This window comes from Hippocampus guttulatus, chromosome 1 (genome assembly GCF_054856545.1).
Source record: "Hippocampus guttulatus isolate MCC_2025c chromosome 1, RoL_Hgut_1.0, whole genome shotgun sequence".
NCBI lineage: Eukaryota > Metazoa > Chordata > Actinopteri > Syngnathiformes > Syngnathidae > Hippocampus > Hippocampus guttulatus.
Genome location: NC_141261.1, coordinates 16,932,324 through 16,943,709, shown reverse-complemented (window position 1 = coordinate 16,943,709; position 11,386 = coordinate 16,932,324). Strand labels below are relative to the sequence as shown.

General features: G+C 41.6%; 1 protein-coding gene across 3 annotated transcripts; it reads right to left on the bottom strand.

The window, feature by feature from the left end:
* Positions 1-31: 31 nt before the first annotated feature.
* Positions 32-10,524, bottom strand: LOC147210701 (6-phosphofructo-2-kinase/fructose-2,6-bisphosphatase 2-like). Of its 3 annotated transcripts, none has more exons than XM_086115071.1 (16): positions 10,366-10,524; positions 9,715-9,846; positions 8,980-9,105; positions 7,169-7,265; positions 7,000-7,066; positions 6,856-6,930; positions 6,720-6,776; positions 6,467-6,591; positions 5,883-6,090; positions 5,600-5,746; positions 5,420-5,524; positions 5,191-5,320; positions 4,702-4,764; positions 4,543-4,607; positions 3,342-3,544; positions 32-3,151 (listed from the first exon to the last, which is right to left on the bottom strand). In XM_086115071.1, exons 2-16 carry the CDS (start codon positions 9,788-9,790, stop codon positions 2,899-2,901), a joined length of 1,797 nt encoding a protein of 598 aa, XP_085971197.1. In that variant the 5' UTR covers positions 9,791-9,846; positions 10,366-10,524; the 3' UTR covers positions 32-2,898. The 3 variants fall into 3 exon arrangements, with proteins under 3 accessions (XP_085971197.1, XP_085971208.1, XP_085971217.1); XM_086115082.1 differs by having other exon boundaries at positions 3,006-3,151; positions 3,342-3,539; XM_086115091.1 differs by lacking the exons at positions 32-3,151; positions 3,342-3,544 and adding an exon at positions 4,029-4,058.
* Between the last annotated feature and the right edge of the window lie 862 nt (positions 10,525-11,386).

The window sequence follows — 11,386 nt, the reverse complement described above, 5'->3', positions numbered from 1 at the left end:
TCCAGGCTACAATAAAATAAAGACAACGTACTCAATAGAGCATCAGTAGCATATTGTATTGTATTTTGCAGACATGAAATGACATTTGAATGAGGGTGAGGATGTTTTCTAATTTAAATTCAAACACATTAAATTCGGCAAATACATTGCCTGAAATGCATGCACATTTAAAGAGTGTGTGTACCATCCAAACAGGGGCGGAGCTACAAAGTGCCCAAGGGTGACCAGTGCCCAAGGGTGACCATGACAACCGCAACACTCAAAGAAAATTTTTGTTTTGTGATTTTTCTACCTTTTTCACGTGGATGCAGTATTCTTAAGATGCTTTGATGCTCAATCTTTTTTTTTTTTTACATGAACTGCATATGGTTTCCTGAAATAAAATGCACAATCTTGAATACACTCACACTCATAATACAAACAAGAACGGATCTAAGACAAAAACATTTAGAATTTTCAAGAGTGAAGGCATTTTTTATGCCATTGTGCATTTGAAAGATGGTTTGAATAAGTAATTGATCGCAGAATGCAAAATGGGGGCGGCCGCCTCTGACAATTTATCGCTTCGATTGATTCTTACTTCGTGAACGAATGAGTGCATGAGACAGAAGTCCACTATGAGATAGCACACAAAATTTAAGCCATTGGCATTATCGTAAATATAGCTCAGCAAAACATTGCTTTTTACATTGATTTGTTCCTGCTTGATTATGAGTGTGATGACCATTGTTCTGGACGTGTGAATTTGATCTCATCAAACCCCTCACTGTGTTGTCTCACATTCCACTGAAAATTTTCCGACTAAGCTCCAACACAAAATCGACGTCCGATAGGTTGCAGTGCATGTGGTTATAGTGTTGAATGACAATAGATGAGCACTATGCGCACATATGATCTGGTCAAAAGCGCTGCATCAGAACAAGCAGATTAAAGTTCTCAGTCACATGTCATCGCCTCTCCTCATCCGATGCAAGTCAAGCAAGCAAATGGCTGTGAATACGCGTTTGCCATTAATTCACACTGGCAACGATTCGTAAATGTGATTCTAATCAGTGAAAACCATCAGCAATTGAAGCAAATGGTTCACACAAAGGGCATGCCTTTATAGTGATACTGTGCATCTTAAAATATCTTATTGATTCTATTAGACTGATCATTGATAGCCTGTAAAATACGCACGTGTTTGCGGGGTGTCGGAATGTATTATTCTTTAGAAGTGTTGCGAAACTGAGCGTGGTATGTAAGAAAGAAAAAAAAAGTCTAAAATCGTGACTGGTCATCCTTTCATCATGATCATTTTAAGTACTTCACAATGCTCCTTGTAGTGTTTCATACAAAGGCACAGTTGTTTGGTTTATTCGTGACAATAATGTGCACGAATGTGTCCTTAGTTACATTTGACGTACTGGTGCTGCACATATAAATTTCAGAGTGAATAGTGATTGTCTCAGCATTAGAAAGAGGATGGATGGCTCTTTTACTAGCGCCATTTGCAAGACTCCATTGAATTTCTAGTTCCGATAGGCTTCAAATGTAATTTCAACACAGTCATATTTGACTGGGTGCACCTTCCATTGAAAAACTAGCTTCCTTACACCTTTTATGTCGAAAGTTGCATTACTTTGTAATACACTTTATTTTAGGGTACACAATCTGAACATTTCAGACGCCAACAGGACATTCATAAAATAATTGTTACCTTAAATCAGCATATTGATTTTCATGGCTGCCATTCCATTAATGTGTTATTTCTGATTCCATTTCATGAAAGGTGAGAGAGAGCGACAGAGAGAGATGTAGAGGTCATCTTATTACATCATCCTATAATGGGTTAGTTCTGAAGAACAACGTCAAGTGGCAGACATTAGAGACAACAAAGATACAGACCAGCAGGTGACAAAAAAACAACTCTCCACTGACCAGTATGAACGCCGCTGCCGAGGAATATCATTCAACAACCAGTGACCCACAAAAAGAAGACGGCAAATGCAAACACTTCTGTCTGCTTTGACAACGTTCCTGAAATCTGATCTTTTTTTTCCCACAACAAGGAGTGCCACAAAGTAAAATCAAGGTTGTTCCATTAAGTATTGATTGCTAAAAATAAATCGAAAGTAAAAGAATACATTTTGCAGAGTGTATAATGACAGCGAAAGGAAATGCTAATTAAGAGGTTTTCACTCAATTGTTTGATAACACATTTGACACTCTATAGGTCAGGGGTGTCCAAGCTACGGCACTTTTCAGCTGCTTGTGCCATAAAATAATAATGACATTTGACACGGCTTGCAAGGCTTGTTTAAATATATATATATATATATATATGGAGGTGGCCAGAGAAAGGAGGTTTTCAAAAAATAGGTGCCACTACTGTTTATGTATACTCTAGATATGCAAAGCTACACAAACTATTTAGAACTAAATCATTTAAAAATTCTCTTGAAAACACTGGTGAAAAAAAGATCATTCCGTTTTAGAAGCTAAATTGTTTCACTTTCTGCAAGGTCAAGGTCCGATTTATGAACATATCACATTTATCATCCTCAAGTAACTGTTTTAAAAAAAGGCCAATGGCACCACAGTTTACTCGTTTTGGTTCTGAATGTGGAGATGGGATTCGGCTGCTGTTCAGTGCAGTGCTGTAACGAGGCTACTGGGACACAGGGCCCCGTGGCCCTCACAAAATTGTGAAAATCTCTAAACTATTTGCCTCATCACCTTTAAAGGAGCAGGGGGTTTTTTTTCAAAATACCTAGAAAATACCAGCAGCATAGAAAATGCTTGCTTGACTGATTTTGGGGTGTTTTATAAAGTTGATGAATTTTAAAGCTGCCCTTGTCCATGATTAGGTATGCGGGACTCAAACGAAAAAGTTTGGACACCGCTGCTCTAGGTAGCTTACCTATTTGCAAACAACAAATGGACGGAGTCTGTTTGTATGGCAGACCTGTACAGCGATTTTGTTGAAGTTGCAAACATGTGGCAGACAAACAACAACTTGCGGTGGTACAAGCGAAAGGTACATGTGGCACAAAGCCGGGCCAAACATTTGGTCAGCAGTGTACAAAGGTCGAGACTAAATGAAAGAAACTTTTCTTCAACTGCCAACACAGTCATCTGTGTCTCCTGCACTGAAACCGTTCTGGCAGTCCTGCAAAGAAGCATGAGAGGAAGATGCAGATTGCATGAAAACACCACACCAAACAGACACGTGGGCACAACTTGTCCTACTTTTGACATGTGAGCTCACCAGTCAGGGTGAAACACTGTCTGGATGGCAGTGACAAACAAACCCATTTCATTCATTTTTGTTTCACCCTCTTCCCAAATTCAACACTGACCTCTCTTTCTCACAGCTCCACGCCCTCCGATGCCTCAGAGAACGGCATGCCGGGTAAAATGGGAGTCTGGGACAAGCGAGGCTGCGGTTGGTTGTCGGCGCTGTAGAGGCGAGGTCGTTTGATCTGGTCGTGGCTGGACAGTGGCGTGAAGCTATTCCTCCGGTAGAAAGCTGGTGGAACGTCTCCCCTTTCTTTGTTCTACACGGTGATGGCAGACAAGAGACCACGAGACCTTGGTAACATGTTTTCGCACCACGTCAAACGAGTCTGCGTACCTTTTTACGCATTTAGCTCGGGAAATAACCTGTAAACCTGCGCTGACATGTCAGTTGCTTAACCACCTCCCAAATTGACAAACAAAAAAAGAAAGGCACCGTGAGAATGTTTTCTCTGCAGCTAAGGCAAAAAAAAGGGAAGATGACAGCGAGCGAAAAGTGAGGGAAATCATGACATTGAGCTGTGCAGAGAAAACATCAAGCTGCAGCTTTGGCAGGTTGTGCGGCAACAATCTGCCAAAATCCCAAAGAAATTGAGAGATACAGCCACGCAAGTTCCGACACCGTCTCCCCAAGGTCCGAAACACTGTGTGCTCTGGAAGCCGTAAAGCCATTGTTCAGGTTGCTCCCACCCCTGTCAACAAGTCTTTCTCTGTACATGTCCCTCAATATGTTCATGTAGAGCACTCACTCTGTCTAGGACTCCAGGCTGAACGTCTCACTGCAAATAACACACAATTATAACCAGGACACAAGTATGGAGCTGTTCCTAAAAGAGGTAGTGGTGTGCCAGAAAGGTAGCAGAGGCAGACTGGTGTGAGCTGGTATACAGTGCAGCAAAGTAAAAAAAGAAATACATTGGACAGTTGAAACTTAACCGGTAACCGTCTTGACATTGTATTGCAACCTTTGCATTTAGGCGTGTGCTCCATTGGCACAACATAGCCTCACATGTTTTTGCTTCTTTTGAGAGCCTCGGCTCAAGTCATCATTAAGGAACACCGTCTTGCATTCTGGGCCGGTGTCTGTATTAGATCACACCAGCATGAATAGCCGTATCTTTTTTTTTTTTAACCTTTAGAACCAAATGTGAGTGATGGATCAAATGGTCTGATTCTAAAGTTCATGTTCAACGTTTTCAGGCGACACATACTCACGAAGAAACCTGCCACCCAATTCCTCATAAGACATAATCAAAAGCTTACTAATGGTCTCTCCCTGTGAGTGTTGACAGCCTCCACCTTGAGGTCAAAAATATCCACTTCACAACCTAGCGGCGGGGGAGAAGAAAAGACGTCTCAATACCACAAATGGTTACCGTGCAAGTCAGGTTCAGCTGACTCGAAAACAGCAAGGGGACTTACCATATGCCACTGGGGTGAGTTTGAGGACAGTGTGCAGGGGACACTTCAAGTATGGCAGGTCATCTGTGACAAGGAAGTACAAAGGGTCAACTTTCTCTGTTGTGCGGTGTGGCAAAGCGCTTTCTGTGGTCTATGCGGGGTGTTGTGTTCAAACGACAACACTACTCCCCTTTGGATGGGAGGAAGGGTGAAAAGCAACCAAAGCCACATGCCTTTTTGGTTTTTCTCGTCAATACTCTGTCCATGCCCACTTGTGACTCGGACTATCCGAGTCATACAAAAATACACTTCTGTCTCTTTAAATCTGCAATGTGTTGCTGCAGCTGGATGTCTCGTTTGTATCTTTGGTGTTGTTCAACCCCAACCCAGAAGAATCATGTGAACTGGAATCGCTTCTATATTTTCAGAAGTGAAAAATAATAACTCGGAACAATAAGTTTGATTGGCTAAACAGGCTTATCCCCATATTATATTATCATGCTTCTCTACCGGCGCTCTTGTCCAGGAAGTAGGCGAGCAGGCAGCGCATGACGGCCTGATGACAGATAACCAGCACGTTGCCCTGTCGCTCCAGCTCCATGATCACCGGCTCTAGCCGCTGCACCAGGTCCTGGTAAGACTAAAGCCAAAAGAAAAAGTACATACAGCGTCCAGTTAAAAGCAAGAGGTGAGCTTGACTCAACCCGTCATTCATGACTCGAATGAAATGTGCAATTACTTCTCCTCCAGGATAGCGGTAGTGATACTTGTCCTGGTACCTCAGGGCGTACTCCTCTGGGTAGGTTTCCTCAATCATTTTGTAAGTCATCTCTTCACACACTCCCTGAAACCCAAAGCAATAAAACCCTAACCACCCGATGACTGCCTCTCAGTGCGCCTTTCTGTTTAGATGACATACAGCATCGATCTCGTTCAGGATCTTCCACTGCTCGTAGGGAACACCAAGCTCCTCCGCAGTTTGAATGGTGCGCCGCAGCTGACTGGTCCAAACTTTCAGGTCTGACAGACGATGTTCATCCACAAAACCTTTCAGTGCCACAGCAAACTGAAAAGGAAGTGGAGTTAGCGTATGGAAAAATAACAAGACAGGCCAAAACAAATTCCCGATTCATCGAACCACATTAGAAGTGTACCGGTACATTAAAAGTTGTACTGCGCAAAAGCAATCGTGAGCTCAGCACCTGTTTGCCTCTGTCTGACAGCTCAGAATCTCCGCCAATGCGTCCTTGCAGATTGTGATGGCTCTCTCCGTGTCGGCATATGTAGATGGAGTGGGAGTGCACGTGGATGTTCATGAGGTAGTAGACAATTTTACTCTGAATGTAATCCTGCACCCTGTTGACCAGGAACCGACGGCCGACATTGATGACCTGAATAAAGGACAGGCACCTACAAGCACAAAATGACGACGGCAGACTCTGAGGCTCACAGAAACAAACGGTAACTGAATTTGTTTTTTTTAAAAAAAGTCTCAAAGTATGAAGAAGAAAAATAGAGTACTTTTGCTGCAGTCTCTCCAATTGTCTCTCGACTACCAGATACAGTATATTGGGCTTTCACTAAAAGTGTCTTGGAAGGGTGTGAATACCACAGTACACAATTATATCGATGTAAGTGTACATAAATTATAACTAATACTGTAGAACTTGTACATCTCCCTCTGCTGGCCATTTTGTGCAACATCACAATGTTGTTTTTTTTAAATTCAAGACGTAAAAGGAATAAATGGCACAGGTTCATGTCTATGCCATATAAAACATCCTACTTGTCATGGTCATCTGGATCCAAAGGTTGGTAAGTTACTTTATAACATTCTATCCTCTTGAGAAAATCGTCCATAACACTCTCTCTGTCCCTCTCTGGGTAGTCTGGACTGGACACCTTCACTTCCTATAAACATGGCGGAACAGAACATTATGATGCCAGAATGGGACTTGAAGTTTGCATTGAAGCGTCAAAATGAATATGTGGTTTGCTTTTTCTGTCTTCTAAAAACACTTTAGTTTTGCTTTAATTACCAGGATGTTTGCAGCGATGACATCCGGATCATCACATATAGATTCCACAAAAAATACCTGACAGAAGAAAAACTTATTTTGACATCAACTATATGCGTACTGTGACCTGACAATGTATTATCAGAGGGGTTTTGACCTTGTACGCATTCTTCTTTGCAAAATTAAGGATGAGCTCCCGCCTCTCCCGGGTGGTGTTGGTCGCATCAAATACCTGCATGAAAAAGTGAGGCATTCAGTCCAAATGAAGAAAAACCTGAGACATAGTGCTCAGTTTTCTTACAGCAATCTGCCCTCCTTCCTCATTGAAATAGGACTTGACATCTTGTAGTGCCACCAGAGCACACTGTCTGTTAAAAACAAAGTTTTATGAATGCTCCTGCAAAGCACAGCCAGTTTTATTTGTTATACGTCAAAGTAGTTTACGAGCTTGCTAATCTCGTCTTACGCACTTTCTTATTTGCATGGCTTCTGCGTTGTCATGTCTGAAAAAGTCATAGGACTTGTATGACTTCACGGCTTGTCTCCTATAAACTCCAAGGTTGAATACTGTGGATAAGACGTGAGAGAGTTACAGCGCAAAAACTGTTCTGGGCGGTGACTTTCATTTCAGCTGCGCCCTCCGAACCGGTTCACCTGCATTCCAACAGAGTACAACTACAGAGAGATGCAGTGTTGACATGGACACAATCACATACCTCACATACAGTTCAAGAAGCGACTGGAGGAACATCTCAGAACATACCAGTAGTTTACATTTTACAACAAGGAGGTAACAGTGTGTGAGTGATTAAGAATGGAACCTGAGAAAGAAAGGTCTTTGGTTTGTTTTGCCAGATAGATACAAGGACATAAGGGAGAGAGGGAGGGACGGAAGGAAGGGGGGAGTGCCCCCCCCCACCACACATATTTAGCTAACAAACCTTCTAACTCCATTTCTGTTTCTTAATCATTAAAAAACTGCCCACTACTGCTATGTTGTTTTGTTCGTTCTTTTTTTTTATTACCCGTAAGTTCACTGGTTTGTTGGCTTTAATGAAGTGGTTAAGTTTAATGACGGAATATGTCCACACATGCTCATAATGCTTCAACAAAGCTGCACTGGATGTGCAATGCACACAAAAGACATGAGAACCAAAACAAGGGCAATTCATGAAGAAGCAATGTTTACCTGGGAATAAGTAATGTGATATGTTAAAAAATCTAACCGTGACACAGAGCATTTCTGGGAAACGATTCTTTAAGTCACGGTGGTGTTATGAAGAGAATTGTTATTATTTTAGTTGCTAATAGTTGTTTTGCTCTTAGCATATCTAGAAAAATCTCCGCAAAACCAACATCTTTTTCTCTTTTCAAATAGCATTGTAGACTGTGTCAAATATTTTTGGTTGACATAGTGGGTCATGACCAAAATGCGTGGCAAAGCACAAACAGCCCATGGTCCATACTGATGACTCTGTTGGGCTAGTCATATAAAGTCTTAAGCAAATCCCACTTAAGTATGTTTGAGTGTTGATCAACTAATCTTAAGCAATTCACAGTCAAGACGCAAGTAACTCAGCCAAGCAGCTAAGAAGGTAGAAGGCTACTCGTTGGTTCAAGTACATATTAGCTCATCAAAACAGTCACAAGGACTCAGCCAAGCAAGTGAAAGGATAATCAGACCGTTTTGCACTCAACATTTCAGACGCTTAGCGTTAGTTTAAAAAAACGTTTCAATCATTGCTACTACTGTATTTAGTAGCTATACCATATTTAGAAATAGTTGTCTTTGACCTATTTTCAACAGATGAAGACATGAATCTTGAAAGAGGAGCAGGATGTGATGAGGATAGTGAAGAAGACGACAAGGCAAATGTTACGGTGCTACAAAATAGAAGAGAAGGCAGACCAAGTGACAGCTATTTTTCACCTCCCCCCCCTCTAAAAAAAAGACGAACACACAAGTGTGGAGATCTTTCGTTTTACAAGACTACATTTAATTCCACTGTACTTTTCAAATAAAATCAGTTGCAAGGAGGAAAACAAAGTCACTTCTTTTGACGAATATGTGCTATCACTATCTTTGCAGTCTTAGAACTTTTAAGTACCGGTACGTTTTGTGGGCTTCAGGCACGCATGATAATTCATTTTGGTGGTTTACGTTTACAGCTAATAAGTGTTTTAGTCAAGTGAAGTTTCAGAATCAAACAAGCGAATGAGTGTTTGTGACGTGACGTTAAAACTCAGTAGGCTTTAGATGTACTCATGACTTGATACCTACCCTTAGTCGGCACTCCAATCCAGTTGAGGTAGCGCGTCAGCTTCTTGGACATGTAGGTTTTCCCCCGAGCAGGCAGCCCAATCATCACAATCACAGTTGGAGAATTGGTCATGTAGGAGGCCCAGGCTGAGACGATAAACAAGCCTTAATAGTTTGCACAATGGCGGAAGGATAAGTTGTCAAGCGACGCAACAAAGTTGCCACCGCACTTCCTCTTTTTCACTTGGTTGTTTTAAATGTCTGGTCTTCGTGTGCTGTCTGTTCAATTATTTGCATGGGAGAGTGACAGCTTACGGCGCGCTCCAAATTAAAATTTGGGTGACATCGCTGCCATAGGATAGGGGGACTCCATCATAAACTGAGGACCCCTTTTTCATCAATATATTTATGTAAATAAAGGCATGCTGAGGAATAGCAAGTCAATGCCGCAGTATAACACTCAGACGAATATTTCACTCACACCTACATGTCTGATGGGTGACAAGAGCAAATACCTCACCAGACCAGACTCTTAATCGTTAAGGCAGTCAAGATCAGGTCCTTCAGAAAAATCATCCATGCAATCATTTCAGATCCATCTAGAGTCTAGCCAATCACATTTCACGTCGTTCTGAATAAGACTCACGAGTGGTACTTCACCTGGGTTATTATACAACGTTGAATAGTTAATACTTAAGGACCTCAACTGAGTCCGCCTTTCGCCCTTGAGGCACAGAGAGACAACAGATTACTTACAGCACTTTTTCTCAGTCTTTTTGGACTCCATTAAGCCGTCTGCCATGTCCACTGGTCTCTGATGCCGGGCAGCCATGGCGAGTCAGCTTGCCGATGTTCCCCAGTCACTGTGGCGATGAAGTCAGCATCTTTCTGTGGAGGACCGGATGGATGTTCATAGCATTCAAGGTTCAGAGCAGGACAGCCCAATGCACAAAATTTTTAGAAGCAGGATGTTATTGTGGAAAATTGGTGAAAATAACAGTTTACAAGTAGATACGCAGTGCTTAATAATGGGTCAATTTACTGATCATTTAGTAGACAAGTCAATATTAAAATATAATAAAATAAAAGATACACATTTGGAATCGCGTCACAAATAGATTATCAAATGCAGACTACAAATAATAAACAATCAGCAATACAAAATTACTGGATATAAATTGTGGGATTAAATTGGGCAAAGCTCTATGAAGGGGAAATCCGTGAAAGTTATCACGCCAAAAATACAACATTAATGCGCAAGTAATGCCCGACACACTTCAAAGCTGCTCCAGACTTTACTACGTTACCGGCCGCAGAGTTCCTCGTTTCAGTTTTAAACAATACCTTATGGTGAAAGAACAAAGCGTTTGACAGTGCGGAAAGAAAGAGCAAACTTTGAAGACTCACCTAGTCCACGGCAGGTGTCGATCAATGTTCGTTTTTTCTTTGTTCAAGTATTCCCATCAGTTGGCGACACCTACCTCTCCTCGGATGTTTTCTGCTCCTCCTTCTGGTGTCTTAGCAGGAAGTGTAGCCTGCTCAATTTCACCCTCACAACAACTACGAGATCCGACAAAGCGACAAATTAAAACCGATTATCGCCATCATTTATGAACACGGTTTCTTTCTTATCCTCTAAATTTAAGGTACGGTAAATGTACATATTCAAATAGAGGGGTGGTCGAGGGCCACATATAGATTTTAAGTGTCCACTCTGTGATGTTCAAACTGCTACCAAGATTATATGTATTTTGTATTTCTCTTGACTGTATTTTGTATTTTTCACTTCACTTTACCACCAGCCCACGCCGCCCCTGACCAAAGCTGAACATGCATGCACGCAACACGCAGCTGTTGTGCAATGTCCACTGTCACAACCTAACATTTGCCATGGCTGCTTCGTTGCTAGCATATAGCTTATTCGTTTATGAAAAGTTTCAAACATGAAATGTTACCAATTTGATGTTATTTTTTTGGGGATCGTACACTGAATTAAAAATATATGAGTGGTGTTCTAGGCCCAGGGATGCAGCCGCCTGCATAGGAAACTGACCATTCCAATTTCTTATTTTATTTCTTTTTGACTTGCGAGAGTACAAAACAAAATTGTCGATCAGAAGATTGTAAGGATTCAACATAATAAATTAATAAAGTACATTTTGAAACCAACATATAACTTTTATTGTGAAGGTGATTTGGCGCTTGTTATACAGTTCATGTACAGTACTGTATTTCTGTTATTTATTTGTCGTTGACGGAAGATTCACAATGCAAACGGCGGGGGGCGCTATGTACAATATCTATGACGCAAGGGGGCGCTTTTGTCAGAAACCAGCGTATTCATGAATGAACTGACGCTTGTTCTCAACATCAAAGTCGAAGGACTTATATCCATCCTACCCTTTTGCTTTAGCAGCCCTTGATTTCT